Below are 15,817 nucleotides of genomic sequence, written 5' to 3' on the forward strand. Positions count from 1 at the left end.
CGCACGCGGTTTTCAAAACTATTTCATATGAGAGAATATCCCTGGGCACCACAGACATTCTGGATTGTTTCTACAACGCAGGCAAGTGCAGTCATGCTGACTGCGGGGCAATTTGGATGACATACATGGGCAGTACTATGCCAATTACGCAAACTAACCAGCCCCCATTCCCCCCCCCCCCCCCCCCCCCCCACAGATGTAGCAGTGGTTGAGATGAGTGACTCTTTCTGCCAGCCTTCCCTTTACTATCACTTGGGAGTGAGAGAAAGTTTCAGCATGACCAATAACATCATCCTATACTGTTACAAGCAAGATAGTGATCTACAGGCTCTCAAGGTAACTTCCATTGTGTCATTGTTATGAATGAATGTCATAATTCAATAATTCAACTAGATCTGCAACCATGGATTACAAAATGCCCCAAAGTCAGGTTTAATTAGTTTGTAATAATTGTGTCCGAATATGCACCACTTAAGTTAAATGGGAACTGATATAAAGATGACCTAGAGGTAATCTATCTTGAACAGGGGGCAACATTTATTTTCAGGATATTCATTATTTTACAGCAAACCTCAGACGTTTTGCAACCTTAGCGGTAACGGGAGTGGAATGATGGAGCCAATAGAGGCCCACAGTTGATTTTTTTTGATTATTTTCTTGACTATTTGATGGTTGGGTCTGAACAATGTCAGGGAAATTCCATAACTATTTTCCAAATGTAAATGTGACATCATCAAATGCTTTGATGGCACAAAATCCAAAGAGAGTCAATTTACAATTATGTAAAACAGAGAAAAGCTCTGAAATAAAAAAAATGCAATTCATGCAGGATGAGAGAGATTTGATGAAGCAGTTGTTATGTCCATAGTCAAGGACAAAGATCATTTTCAAATCGGGAGCAAATCGATTGCATTTATGAAAGAGTTTAACATTAAATATTTAATGAAGCATTAAAAGCAAAAGCACTTACAACTTGCAAATGATGCCTCAGCTCCATTGAGGCCTCCTTGTGTGCACTTGTCCCCTGTATGATGTGTGTATTATCTTCCTTCAGGAGCAGTGTGGCAGTTACACATTCATCCCATACGTAGTGTCACCTCAGGGTAAAGTGTTTGCCTGTGACGCTACGATCATGATGTCTGGTATCAAAGAGTTGATGCAGCCTAGTTTCCAGCTGGAGCCCCTGCTAACCCCGCTGGTGGAGAGACTGGTGCATCTGCTGAACAATGTACAAATCCAGTCCAGGTCAGGCATTAACTGCAGGGCTTTGTTCACCATCGGGTGGTTAGCCAAAAAACATTATCATCTCAGATAACGCATGCATTTGCTGATACTGTAACTCACAGCTTCCCCCATTGGCTGATTTGTTCAAGATTGTGAGAGTGTTATAATTCCTCTGCTCTTTGTGCCGACAGCGAGTACTTCCGGGAGTCAATCAGGCATGAGATTCGTACGGCACGGGAGCGGTTCAGCGGCCAAGCCCTGAGTGAGGAGTTAAACTGCATCCAGAAACGCCTAGACAGTGTAGAGCTGCTCACCCCTGATATAGTCATGAACCTGCTGTTGTCCTACAGGGACATTCAGGTGTGTGTTTACCTGTGCATGTGAGTAAATGCCTCTGTAAAAGGTCATGGGCTACAACCAGTGGTTGATACCGGCCCCGGCAGTGTGTGGCTGGTATTGTTTTCACCGTGTGTGTGTGTGTGTCAGGACTGTGTGTAGTTGAGATCAAAATGAAGGCGGAGTTTGAACGGTGTGGTCTGACCAAGGGCACCAGAAGTAGGAGTGCAGGATTGGCCCCGTACTTTACGACCAGATTATGCCATGATGACACACACACACACTCACAAAGTGAAAACAATGCCAGCCACACGCCGTTGCGGCTGGTAATTATAAGATGTCATTAGATGCAAGCCTAGTAAATAATACATTGGAATTCTATACTGTCTTTTCTCAGGACTACGATGCCATAATCAAACTGGTGGAGACTCTGAACGACCTGCCCATGTTTCTGGTAGCAAAACATCAGAACATCAAATTTAACTACATATTTGCTCTAAACAGGTACCTAGATGGCTCCTACTGCATCCACGTTTTGTTTTACAAGTCAGCACAATTAAACCATTGTAATCTCTTCTCTGGATTCAGTTTAGTGTTTCTGTGCCTTTATCAGCTGGTAGCCTTTTAGTCGTCATTTGTTTCTACAAGATATAAAGGCTTTTGTTAAAGCTCCTCACCACTGACACGGTCACATTTTGCCACACCAGGAGGAATCACCCCGGAGATCGCGCTAAGGCTCTGGAGGCCATTCTGCCTATTGCGGAGTCGGGGGTCAAGGTGGTGTCAGACGTCTACTGCCTTTGTGGACGGATCTACAAAGACATGTTCATGAGCTCTGGGTTCACTGATCAGAGCAGCAGAGACCATGCCTGCTATTGGTACAACCACTTACTGTTCTGAGATCTGGTCTTAACCTAATGAGAAGTGCCATTTGTCTGTCTTTTGTAAACTACAGTTTGTCACTACAGATCCTATTTAATGTGTACTTTTATGATTTTTGCCTGTTTGTATGTGTTTGCAGTTTATCTTGCATCATTGTTCTGGTGTTACTGATGTCCCCTATCTGTCAGTGTGCTGGTATTATATTTTTACATTATTCGACAGGTATGGAAAAGCTTTTGAGTTCGAGCCAACTCTTCACTCGGGCATCAACAACGTGGTCCTCCTGATGGTTGCTGGACATGAATTTGACACTTCTATTGAGCTGCGCAAAATAGGTGCGTAATACTTTCTGCTTTATTAATCAGAGAGAATCAGTGCACATGCATGATGGCCTTATATTACTACATTGTTGCTGCTCCGGCTCAGCATGCTGGAGATGAATGGGCTTGTGGTTGTGCACGGGGCCATCATCTGTTGATGCACATATGAGCCTATTAGTTTGGAAATGTATCTGTCATTTTGTAACTGTTTTTGCTCTGTGTTTGTGTTGGTGTTCAGGTGTGACTATAAGCACCCTGCTCGGTAGAAAAGGCAGTTTGGAGAAGATGAAGGACTACTGGGACGTCGGCTTCTACCTCGGAGCAAACATCCTCGTCAACGAACATCGGAAAGTCATCTTGGCCTCTGAAAAACTCTACAGGCTCAAGGCCCCTGTCTGGTGAGGCGGTTCTTCATCATCATGCAGACCAACATGTTTAATCATCTTCAGGATGATTAATTGATTTGATTGAAAAATGAGAAACCTTTTTTTGGACTAGAAAGCATTGAGAGGGATTATGGTCTTATTTACGTATTCATTTCACATGGATTAATGAGGTTGGTGTTCCTCTCAGGTATGTGGCATCCATCATGGAGACGTACATCCTGTACCGGCAATTTGCAAAGCTACCTGAGGTGAAATCTCTAAAGCAGGACACCATGGACTTCTGGATGGAGCTGCTTTTGCAGACCTGTAAACCCACTGACTCCACAGGCCGCTGCCCAGTAAGACGTCACCGATAACTTTGACACTAACCATAACAATATACAGAAAGCTTTAAACTTCTCTCGTAGTCAGTATCTGTTAATTGGAACCCAGCTCTGTCCATTTTAAGTTTAACACACACTGTTTTTAACACACACGCTGTAATTCTGTTAACAGTATTGAGGGATTTGGTCAGGAAATGATGGAGAAAGTGAGAAAGCTTTCACCTCTCATTGCAAATAAATACATTTTCTGCTTTTCAGGTGCTCATTCTGGAGCCCAGTAAAGTCCTCCAACCAGCTATTGTGTGTGTGAGCGAGGAGGACGAAAGTCTCACTGTCCAGTTGAAACACGTCACACCCTTAAAGGTATGTAGACCCTCTGTCTACCCTCCCCCCACAGAGCCTCCTTCTTTTTGACGACCTGCCATACACACAGAATGCAGAAAAAATTGCATAATAACAGGAAGAACCAACTTTTGTCACAATGTTTTATGCTCCAGTGAATGTTTTATCAGGTGGGTGCGTTCTTTGAACGTCGCTGTGAGAGAAAAACATGACTTCATGCCTCAGGACTGTTTGCTTCCTTTCTCTCGCATGTCTACATGAATGCGTATGAAAGCTGCTCAGTCATGTGCAACACACTATTTATTCAGCAGTCTAACTGTCTTAGTCCCGTGTCTTTAACTCTCCTCCTTGATTCTACAGAAAGGCTTACACCAGTGGACTTTCCCAGCCTCTGCAATTCGGGGAGTGAGGTAATGTGGAGTACATCATGCGCTAACATCTCTCACATATCTGTGAGGTCTGGGTGTGTTCAAGCCTGCAGCTGAGTCAAAGGACCCAAAACATGCGGGTTGTCTGGGAAACCTTGCATGTCAGCTAGATTTTTGTTTTGTCAATATGGATTCAGGCGTCTTTGTTACATAGACTTTTGTTGATTCTGCATAATGATCAAGTGTGGCTGTGTACTTTAGCCTTGCCGTGTCTGCCGATTTGCCACTTGGGCAATTTTCAGCCCCAAAACAGTCAGCTGCTGGGCTACTGAAAAACAGCAAGCAAACAACGTTATCATCTTGCATTGTGTTTGGTGCAGGGCCTTGCTCATCAGCATTTACTGAATGAATCAATCCCAAAGCTGATTCCTTTTGTAATGCAAACATCAGCCGTTGGTTCCCTGGAACAGAAAAGGGGGTTGATGGATACACCGTCTGTTTTAATCAGTGTCAACATCCTTTATGTTCACCAGAGTTCTATATACCGTTTTTGACACAGCCCATGTGTTTTCATAACAATTACATTTAGGATTAGGACTATTTGAATTGTTAAATGTGCCTTTTTTCCCCTCAAAAGTGCCTCAAAGATTGATGAGCGGAGTTGCTTCCTGTATGTCCACTACAACTCAGATGACTTCCAGCTCTGCTTCCCTTCTGAGCTTCACTGTAAAGGGTGAGTGACTAATAAATTGGCAAAGATACAGCGGGACAAATTGTGTGTGTGTGTGTGTGTGTGTGTGCGTTTTTTGTGTGAATGAGTAGAGAAAAACGTACCCACATTCTAGGGTGCAGGAAGATAATCGGCGATCAGGCAGTTATAATCTAGCTTTGCTGAAAGGAGTGTGTTGCAATCGCATTGTATGAGTCATATATTTTTTAGTGTCCTTTGGAAAATCACCCTAGGACAGATTGTTTTTCACTGTAACTTTAAGAGTCAGTTGACCCAAATCACAAAAAGACCTTTCCTTCTAACCTCTTGTGGTGTCTACCACTGCAGATAGATTCAGTTTTAAGAGACCCACTGATGAAACCTCTGCTGCCACCTCAGTATAATGGAAGTGAAGTCAAAGCCTGAATCCTAAATCCTGATACAATATAGAGTTTTTCTTGGTACTTCCTACCATATAACTGTGATTAAAACCTCCACAGTGAACTATGTTCATGCTATGCACAAAGGGATGCTTTCTTCCACATACCTGGGCATTTGCCTTTTATAGGTAACTTATTTGGTAAAAGTCTACAGGCATGTCTGATTTTTTTTTTTTTTTTTTTACGGAAATTCACTGAAACTTTATTCAACCACATGTTCGGTTAAGAGCATATTCTCACCTCCAACAATGCCTCCTCACACTGTTCTCTCACTAGTTTCTGCGAGCTGGTAAACTCTCTGCTTCAGCTGGCTGAACAGCCTGCCACGGACCTCAACCATCTAGCTGAGGGAATACTAGAGGTCAGTCTCAGTCCTCCATTCCGCTGACGCAGTGTGTGCTCTATTCTAGGTCTCACTTGCCTCAACAAGTAGAAAACAGCTGCAATTGCTTGGTGGAAATCAAATTCTCAACAACATGAAAACATTTCCAAAACATGGTGTCATACGTTCATATTTGATTTTAGATTTATTCTCCAAAGTCTGGACTTTGTTGATTCTGTAATCATGGCACAAGTCCCTGACTGAAACATCTGTTCTCTCCACTCCTCATATTTCTCTCTTCTGCTTGTGAAGTTCCTCACAGTTACTTTGATGCTCATACTTCCTGATTCCCGCTGTCTTCATTTCTCCCTGCAGTACATCTATGAGACCAATGATAATGGCGACAAGGTAGTTCTGGGTAAAGGGACGTACGGTGTGGTGTACGCTGGGAGGGACCTGAGCAACCACGTACGCATCGCCATCAAGGAAATCCCTGAGAAGGACCGCACGTATGAGAAACCAACACTCCCACTGTTTTTCCTTTATTCATCCCTTACTGGGAGACACACTGTTTCCACCAGGAATGTTTTTTTTACATAATAACCTCAATGGGAAATGATCTGGCAGAGATGCCACTCACTGGCAGGCTCTGAATCCCCAGTGCTCTTTAGGAATCTTGAGGGAGATTAATGAGTGTTTACACTTTTCATTCTTTGTTACACTATAATGTGCACAAAGAACGTCGGCCATGTCATCTGGAAATAACGGATTCCATCAAAGGAAATGTGAAGTTTAAATCGCATTTTAAGCATCCAAGAAACAGCGCAGTATTTATCGAGCTGTACTCGAGACGGGGGGGGGGGGGGAGAGGAAAGACGCATCTAGTGTGGTGCAATAGCTGCTGTCATGTGACATGTTTTTCAAGCTTTTCAAGTCAGAGTTCAACTCTCCTTGACCACTTCATTTATTTACTTAAAGTCCAAACCTGATCATTGTGCAAACCTGCTACATTCTTCTCCACCAGCTATATACGAATGGAGGTTTTGTGAAAAACACAATTTGACTTTTAGTTCTCTCTCTCTGTCTCTCTGTCTCTCTGTCTGTCTGTCTGTCTGTCTGTCTGTCTGTGTGTGTTTTTTGTTTGTAGTCCGACATGGTTTTAAAACAATCAACTTTACTAATCATATGGGATGTTGTATTGTTGACCTTTATAAAACGTCACACTTTCATTTCTCCGTCTTTCCCAGGTACTCCCAGCCCCTTCACGAGGAGATAGCTCTGCACAAGAGGCTAAAACACAGAAATATTGTCCAGTACTTGGGCTCAGTTAGTCAGGATGGCTTCATTAAAATCTTCATGGAGGAAGTACCTGGAGGTATGGATCCTAAAATGTAATCTTAGAATACTTTCAGCTTCAAAGAGCAGTAGAGGGTAGCTGTCTATTACTGGACGGACATCCTGAGCCAAAGGTCCATTAGTAAAAGGTCTCCAGATGAAATAATGTTCTTTGAAAGATTCTCTGGAATGAAAACAGACTTCCAAAGAAGTCGTTCCTGGCTTTCTATGAAGGGCTGACATAAGGAAGCCCTGCCCTGCAGCTTTGGTACAGGATGATGCCTTTATTAAGCATCAAGGAAGTGAGTGTCTGTCTCGTGTTTATGTGATTTGACAGTGCATGTGTGATTGCGTAACATATACTGGAAAGCCAGTCGCTAGAAAGTGGGCGGTTTCAACATCCTGCTCATTGGAAAAAAAATCTCTTCAGAGAATGGTGTGATTGTTAAAAAAAAAACGTACAAGGTTAGAATAAATCTTGGTTTGATATTGCCACATGCAGCTGGGAAATTACTTATTTTTCTATAAAAACAGAGAATTGCATTTTTCCAGTGTGACACAAACAGTAGAAACGGTGTTTTGTTCTCATCTCTGCCTTAGTGGACATGTGCAGAATTATTTTCTTAAAAATATATCCACTTACATAATTGGACATTTTTCTGCTCGTAGGAAGTTTGTCATCTCTCCTGCGCTCCAAATGGGGTCCCCTGAAAGACAACGAGGCCACCATCATCTTCTACACCAAACAGATCCTCGATGGACTCAAGTACCTTCATGACAATCAGATAGTCCACAGAGACATTAAGGTGAGTGGGGCACCTTTGGGGGGGGGGGGGGGAATGGCATCAATAAAAATCTTAGCTTTATGGTATAAGATAGTAGTGTTTGTGAAACATCTCATCTGTGTCTTTGCTGCAGGGTGACAATGTATTGATCAACACGTATAGTGGGGTGTTGAAGATCTCTGACTTTGGAACTTCTAAACGATTAGCAGGGATCAACCCCTGTACTGAGACATTTGCTGGTAAGATGCTGTGTATTTTAAAACGTGTATGACTGTGTTGTTTCACACATGTTCATGCATTTACAGATTTAACTACATTAGAAGGATATACTCTATTTTTTTTGTCTGTGAACTGTTTGCATTAGTTGCATTTTAATCTCTTTATGATTACTTTTCTATAGGAACTCTCCAGTACATGGCCCCAGAGATCATAGACCAGGGGCCTCGGGGTTATGGGAAGCCGGCTGATATCTGGTCCCTAGGCTGCACTATTATAGAAATGGCGACAGGCAAACCACCCTTCCATGAGCTGGGAAGTCCTCAGGCAGCCATGTTCAAGGTAACTAATGGAAAGTTAATACATACAGATTGTGGTGTTTTCATAAAAGCAAAGCTCCAATATATCCAGCTTGGCACTGAATAACATGGAAGTGCCTAAAATAAGAGTTTTCCAGTCATAACCACCAATTGGATGTTGATGTGAGCGCTATTTACAAGTCGGGAAGTCATATTTACTGTAACATGAACACAGCATCAGTACATCATCGCAGAACTACGGGCATGGCTATAGACTCTTGTTGAACAAATATTCCATCTTTTCTCTTTTTAAAAACGCACAATCCCAAAGTGAAGTTGTTTAAATGAACATTAACAATTTCCTTTCAACAATCCCATCAAGGTGGGCATGTTTAAGATCCACCCCAAGGTTCCAGAGTGCATGTCGGACGGGGCAAAGGCCTTCATCATGAACTGTTTCGTGCCGGACCCCGACGACAGATCCACAGCCACAAAGCTGCTGAGTGACACCTTCATCAGGTCGTCTCCCAGGAAGAGGGCCAAAGCTCCGCAGGAATCCGAACCTAAAGACTACCTTTCTGCTGGTGAAGCTTCACTACACTTCAAAATCACATACGGCTCTTCTTTCTCACATATGTTTGTCAGTTTATCTAAATTGCTTTCTGTTCCCATCACAAGATCTTCTATAGTTCAGTTACATCATTATCACGTTACTATCTCTCTCATTTCAATTTCTTCTGCTGCTGTTGCATTTCTTTTAAACGGTTGTTATTGCATGTGTTTTTATGAAACCTGGCTAATGTCACGAATTATGAACACTCACTCATATCTAACCACAATCTCGCCAGGGTTTGCAGTCGACTACCAGCGCAGCCTGTCTGTACCCGTCTCCATCCTTGTGGAGGACACTGATTCGTACTCTGGTTCGATCGACCTGTCCTGTTCCCTGGACCTCAGGAGGCACCAGTCCACCCTCATAGCAGATGAAAACTCTGAGAGCCCACTTAGCACCAGCAGCTTCCTGTCGTGAGTTAGATTATTGCTCAACAGACGATATACAAACCTTATAATCTCTGCATCAGCCACAGTTCTACAGAGTCTTACATCAGTGTGAAACCACACTGTGGTTTCAGGCAGATAGTCTTTTGAGGTTACATCCTGTGTAGGCATGAAAAGGGTATAATGCCACAGTCTACAGACAACCATGTTTCACTATTTTCGCAGAGTCAGATCATAGTAATGATAATAAAAAACATTAGAATGTGAATAGGGCTTCTGCAGCATTAAATATTGCATAAATAATCAATTATTGATACCTGTTTTCTTTATTTCTTTTTTGTGGATTTCCATTTTAGTAGATGCATTCCTTGTTTTTTGTATAATTTTGTATTTGTTGATCTGCTGTGATTGATCTCTTTGTTGCCCCCTACTGTCCAGAATACCAGAGGACTCCTCATCAGACTTGAGCAGTCCAGCCTCAGCAGAGGAGAATGTTGGTCTTTTTATGCTGAGAAAGGACAGCGAAAGGAGAGCCACGCTGCACCGAGTCCTCACTGACTACATGAGCCTCGTCGTCTTTAATATACTGGATTCTCTGCCTCAGGTGGGTGAAGGAAAAAGCACGACAACAAAGGTCACAGCATTGTGAAATCTGTTAACTACATGACTTCATACACAACATGTACAGTACCTAGGTGTTTTTCTAAAATGTAGGGCATCTAACTAAAGCTCAGTAGCAGTCCCTCTCTCTGATTAGGCTTTTAAATTCAGGTTAAACAATTAAATAAACAATTTCCAAAGGCCGATACAGAATACAAATAGCAGAACAATTCTTTGAGTAAAACAGATTATTAGATACCACAGATGCTGTTTATCAGTATCGCCAAACTCCCAGCTACTGTGCCAAGACATTGTATGTAAATGACAAAGTACACATAATCAGCCCCGCGTGTTTGGATACCCTCTTAGTTTGATATTACACAAATTGTCCAGACATGTTGTTGCACTGTTGGCATTTCCAAAACCCTTACAATATGAACCTCTGTGTGATGCACATGGCATGACTGTCTGCAGTGAGTGCAAAGTTTAATTAAAGTTGGCTTGTGAGTTAATAATCTTGTGCCTAAGGGCATTTCTGCCATTTTGTTTTATACTGAGTTTGGCATTTTGTTTTCCACTTAAAAGCTGTTGAGTCTTGTGCACGGAAGCCTTTTCCCCCCAGAACAGATGCAGCAAATTCTGTCGCATAACAGGAATCCTTGAAATTATAAATTGTATTTCTTTTGCGTGATGAACAATTGTATGAAAATGTAAAACATAACATTTGTTTATATTTTTGTGCACTTATTTCTTAAGTGCTTTGAGCAAAGAGTAATGCATAAAAACATTAAACTAAGCTGTTTTCAATACAGCACTACAGCTGTTACTTCAGAGGTTCAATATCAGAATTAGCTTTATTGGTCTGGTGTGAGTACACATACCGGGAAGTTGACTGTTTTTTTTTTTGGTTGCTCTTATTGTACAGACACAGATACAGAAATACAGCTCAAAACAAGGACAACATAGCTAAACAAGAGTTAACATAAACATGTAGATGAATATTAAAAGTCTATATATTTAACAATACAACAAGGAACAACAAATACAATGTCTATAAGTCAGACTGCTTGTGTAAATTGCAAAGAATAATACATCAGTGCAATGATGCAGATTATAGAAATTATGTAAGATATAAAAAATATGGAAGAACAAAGGTGATTTGAAATTTGATATTACTGATAATATTGTTTGAATTGGTCTAACCCTAATGAGTTGGAAAAAGACTTCCTTCCAAGCTAAGACCACGATAGTGAGTTAAAGTCTTTAAGTACTTCCAGAATGAGAGCTGTACTGTACTTCCTTCATAACAGCTGCCTGGTGCACTATGGGTTTGTCTACAAACAATGACGCAACTGTAATGTTAATGCAGTTTTTCTGTGTTTTACAGAAAACGCACCCGGATCTCCGTTATTAAGGGCATGTAAAAGTAGTGTTTCCTCATTTTTCCAATAATTTCTCTCTTAAAAGCATGACAAAGGAACAACACTAACTGCAGAAAACATCACAGAGCTCATTAGCTGCCTGCGAGACAACATCCGCTCCCCTGACAGGAAGCGGCTGACCAGCAGCCTGCTGGAACTCCGAGCCACACTGTTCACTGCCGCAGTATCACCAAACAGCCTGCAGGTGGTGCTCTTCAGCTTCCAGGACGCAGTACGTTGCTACAGAGCCGACGCACAGATTTTTTCCTGGTGATGACACTGCTGTCAGCCGCAGGCTTCGTGAGATCTCCATCATGTTAAACGATCTCCTCTGTATGCAGGTAAAGAAGGTGTTGAGGCAGCAGCAAGTGAAACCTCACTGGATGTTTGCTCTGGACAATCTGCTGAGACGGGCAGTACAGGACGCTATCACTGTGCTCCTACCAGGTACAGCTTCTTCTCATACAGTAAAAGTTCAGTACTTTGGGGTTCCTTTTATTTATTTATTTATTCACCGCTCCCACACTCAGAGCTGAAACTCCAGCTGCAGTCCTCATTTGAGACGGAGGACAGCACTCCCGAGGACCAGTCTGCTGACCCAGACACTCCCGTAGCTATTGTCCCTGACACTGACCAGCTGTTTATGCCAGAAGACACGCAGCAGACAGCGTCCATATATGAGATCCTGCCCACGGCAAGCCCCGACTCCCCTACAGACTTCGTCGTCAACAGCAGCTGCCCCCTCAGTGAAGAACTGAGGGACCTGCGACTAGAGACCAGCAGGTAGCGTTTAGTCATGTTCTTTACTGTGAAGCTTTCATGGTCGTGTCGCATCTCTCTTTGGCACTACACAGTAATTAAGTAGAGGTTTGTGATGCACTGCTTTCTGCTGAGTAATGGTGGGTGTTTTGTGTTTCAGACTGCTGAGTCAGCTGAATGAGAAGGAGAGAGAGTATCAGGAGCTACTGAGGAACTCTGTCCAGAGGAAGCAGGAACTGATAGATGCACTGAGAAAAGATGCAATCACTGAAGGTAATGTTTTTTTGTTTTTTTTTAACCACACACTTTGTTACATCCATAGATGGCACAATAACTTCCATATTACTGCCAGGTGAGTTTGAGTATGTAAAGCTGTAGGTTTAACTTAATACAAATCTCACATGTCAAATGTCTGTTGAGAGTTATGGGTCAAGGAGAGGAGGTAGCGCAACTACATTATAGGAAATATGCAAAGTCGTCTTTCTGTGGGGAAAAAAAACACCTCTTAAGTTTAGCGAAAGCTAACATGAGGCTTTTTGCTGTCTGAGTCGGGCAAATCAAGTCGCCATCTTCGTTTCGATAGTCGATGTTCATAATAGGACGTATACCTCCACTGTGGTTCAGTAAGGAAACGCTGTCCACAAACACAAATAGGGCATTTTATACAAAAAAGACTGCAATTTTGGGATATACACACACAATGTCTCTCCTCTCGTATCGATGTATGTTTCATTGGCATAGTATGTTTATACATTTAAAGAATTTGTGTGTTTTTTTTTCATTGCTCTCAATTTTCTCACACAATTCCAAGAACAATTTCTGGGACGATGGAAAATGTTTTTTTTATGAAGTTGGATAAGCATATCATTACTGTGTACATACAAGTAGGTGAAATAATAGATGTGTATATAAATATAATAAAAAGTAATAACGTCAAGTGTTTCTGTAAATTGTAAACGAGAATACAATATTGCAAGGGTACAGAGTACAAAAAGTGCTGGAATAAATATTGAATCTTTAATGTAATATGTTACTTTATATACATGAGTTGACCGGGTTTTTTTATTTAACCTTTAATTAGCCAGGATAATCACATTGAGATTTTGATCCATCAAGTACTCCCAGCTGCTTAAAGCAAACATTTAAAATTTGGATATTTTATTTGGGTCAGTCATCATCATCAAACCTCTGAATCCAGGTAAAGTAAATTTCTTTGTTAGGATTCCCTCCACTTATAATATTAGGTTAAGAAAATATACCAAATTAATGGAGGACATTCAGCCCAAGCATCTACCTTTTGTTTGCCAACCCATTGAGGAGTGAGCCATTATCTAAGAGTTGGTAAGAGAGCCCAGCCTGATGTCCGATGATGAACTGCACAAGCTGCAGCACGACCAGTATTGCATCAAGGGATCAAGCCCTCTTTGGATTATCAATACACTCGTATGCTCCTTACTGTTTCTCAACACTTGTACCAGTCAATCCCAACCACGCCTCACCTTCAGGCTCTGGATTTCTGCCCGACTGGTTCCTGTCGGAGGCGTAGATCATCAGCTGACGTGCTCAAACTCAAAGTCTGCCTGTGGAAACACGATACGCATTTTGGTTGTGTGTAACATTAATACCATGAGATGCAGTTTGTCTGTTATTGGAACCATCCAGTCTGAATGTTTGTAATCTCTGTACATTATTAGATGGTGGATTGGCCACACAGAAAGGCTCTAAACCAGAAGTGAAGGCTTTGGTGCGATGGCTCAAGTCTGTCCCTGTAGATCAAGACACTATCAATCAGGTAAACTCAACTTAAGATAGGCCTTTTTCTTTGTTGTTGTTTTTTTACTCCTGTGGCTGATTGGTATCACGCATCGACCCACTGTTAATCCAAACCTGTGTAATCCTGTTTTCTAGTTGCTCTTTCATGAGTTCACCTTGGACTGTCTCTTCTACATTGCCTCCAGAGAAGACTTGATGTACTGTGGAGTAAGGTGAGCTGCCGCCACACATCACCCTCACACCATCTGTCCATGCAGAAACGTGAGAGGGGGGATTGCCCTCAAAGGCGGTGGTGTAGTAAAGATTTGACTTTCATCAAAAAGCCTCAGTTGTGTTTTGAGATGGCTCGTTTTGTAACCCTGTATTTCAATCTATCCAAAATTGCTTGTTTCAGAGGTGGCATGCTCTGTAGAATCTGGGCAGCCATCGCAGCTCACAGGAAGACCCAGCTCAGCACACACAATGAGGACAGCGAGGACACTCTTCTTTAATGGCTGCTGATGTTGTACATCAAAGGACAGAATTATTGACAGGCTGGTCCTGTGTCCTCTGGAGGAAGTGGTGCACAGGGCTGTGTCTGCAGGGGACCTGATGCCAAGCAGGATAGATTCCAGTTGACGGTGAATGTATTTTAAGTCAGATCTTGCAGGCCTATTTATTTTTATTTTTTTACATTCTCTCAGGGCTTTGGCAAGTGGGACAACCGTTATGGCTTAATAAAAAAACTGCCTATACAGTCACGATAAATACATATTTGGTATATATAAATGTATGTACCCTTCTGATGACGCTGTTTTACAGAGAACTTAGCAGGACCTAAGCTATTTTTTTATTATTATTCTGGGGGAAAACACGGATCATTTGTACTGTATATGATAATAAACAATAACTTTAAATCATCTCTCAGACTGGCCCGTTATCTGCATGCAGCCATTTGTTTGTAACGGAGCGAGTGATGTAGGCTGGAAGAAGTGTTGAAGTGGTGAACAGTCTTAAAATTCCACACGTGTTCCCTCATCTGTTTTCACAATGTTGACATCTCCTTAGAAACGGCGACATGGGCTTTGCTCGTCTGTCTGTGTTTTGTTTATCTGTGTGCTTCTGTGTAGGTCTGCTATTTAAGTTTCAAACTTTTCATCTAATAAGTAATTTAGTCTCAGCCTCACTTTTTCAAGTATAAGTTAAGTGTTTAGACTTTAGAAGTTGGGCTTGAGTTATATTAGGAGTGGAAATAAGCAGGGAGGGAAAGGTAAGAATCAGTGTTGGTAGATAGAGGAGTAGGCAAAAAACATTTCATACTTATAAATAACACATTTGTGCACATATCTGATTTGTATTTTCCAGTGTGTCGTCATTGCCAAGTGATCTCAGTGGTCCTGTGTGAGATCACAGGATGTTCATTATTTTTGATAAGCTCAGAGGCTTGTTATATGACTCATGCATGTCAGTTCTTGTGCTCTGTCAGCAGGGATATGACTCCATTGAGAGACTGGGCTTGGCTCCTAATAACCATGGCACTCACTAAAGATATTAGTAAGGAGTTATTCATAATTTTGTTTTGAACAACTGGCTGTACCAGTCATTTTAAAGGGTGTGTTCATATTCCTTTTACAAGGCCTCGTGTGACTCGGTGTAACTGTTTGAGTGATATATGATGTAAGTATTTTTTATATATGTTCAGTATCTCTCTACCTACATGCTGTCAAGAAAGTAATTAAAATCAGCTGCTGTGTGTTCAGCCCATTTACATCACCAACACCTACTAAAATTGAAAGGGGCATTTCCCTTTCCTGTCTTAATGGATTTATGATATTATTTACTCATTCCGCATCACAAGGTTCAAAGTAAACCTGTCCAATCTCCTTTGGCCAAAATACTGATTGGGCCTCTCACAGTGAAGAGGATTTACCTCTGCAATGATCCAGAATGCTGAACAAATCAGAAGGTGCCGGGTCAATAAATCAAGCCAGGCATCTGT

The 15,817-nt window shown here is 41.8% G+C and overlaps 1 protein-coding gene across 1 annotated transcript; it reads left to right on the plus strand.

Annotated features, from left to right (window-relative positions):
* The first annotated feature begins 217 nt into the window (after nt 1–217).
* On the plus strand, nt 218–14,481 carry LOC142965772 (mitogen-activated protein kinase kinase kinase 5). The gene is made up of 27 exons (XM_076106854.1): nt 218–336; nt 1,055–1,245; nt 1,416–1,584; nt 1,958–2,064; nt 2,268–2,438; nt 2,665–2,777; nt 3,001–3,160; nt 3,336–3,486; nt 3,730–3,834; nt 4,174–4,223; nt 4,819–4,914; nt 5,607–5,691; nt 6,028–6,161; nt 6,900–7,027; nt 7,657–7,793; nt 7,906–8,011; nt 8,173–8,330; nt 8,670–8,871; nt 9,136–9,313; nt 9,725–9,890; nt 11,354–11,539; nt 11,649–11,754; nt 11,838–12,090; nt 12,227–12,339; nt 13,761–13,858; nt 13,975–14,051; nt 14,234–14,481. The coding sequence occupies exons 1-27, from the start codon at nt 277–279 to the stop codon at nt 14,328–14,330; spliced, it is 3,597 nt and encodes a 1,198-aa protein (XP_075962969.1). The 5' UTR covers nt 218–276; the 3' UTR covers nt 14,331–14,481.
* Nucleotides 14,482–15,817: the final 1,336 nt, after the last annotated feature.

This window comes from Anarhichas minor, unplaced genomic scaffold (genome assembly GCF_050575085.1).
Source record: "Anarhichas minor isolate MPS153535 unplaced genomic scaffold, ASM5057508v1 ptg000035l, whole genome shotgun sequence".
Taxonomy (NCBI): domain Eukaryota; kingdom Metazoa; phylum Chordata; class Actinopteri; order Perciformes; family Anarhichadidae; genus Anarhichas; species Anarhichas minor.

What these genes read in the sequence shown, in the direction of transcription:
- LOC142965772 (XM_076106854.1), top strand. Translation starts at nt 277, where the DNA reads ATGACCAATAACATCATCCTATACTGTTACAAGCAAGATAGTGATCTA. An exon ending in CTGTACTGAGACATTTGCTG is followed by an intron (nt 8,012 to 8,172) that starts GTAAGATGCTGT and finishes ACTTTTCTATAG; the next exon opens with GAACTCTCCAGTACATGGCC. An exon ending in CTGCGACTAGAGACCAGCAG is followed by an intron (nt 12,091 to 12,226) that starts GTAGCGTTTAGT and finishes TTTGTGTTTCAG; the next exon opens with ACTGCTGAGTCAGCTGAATG.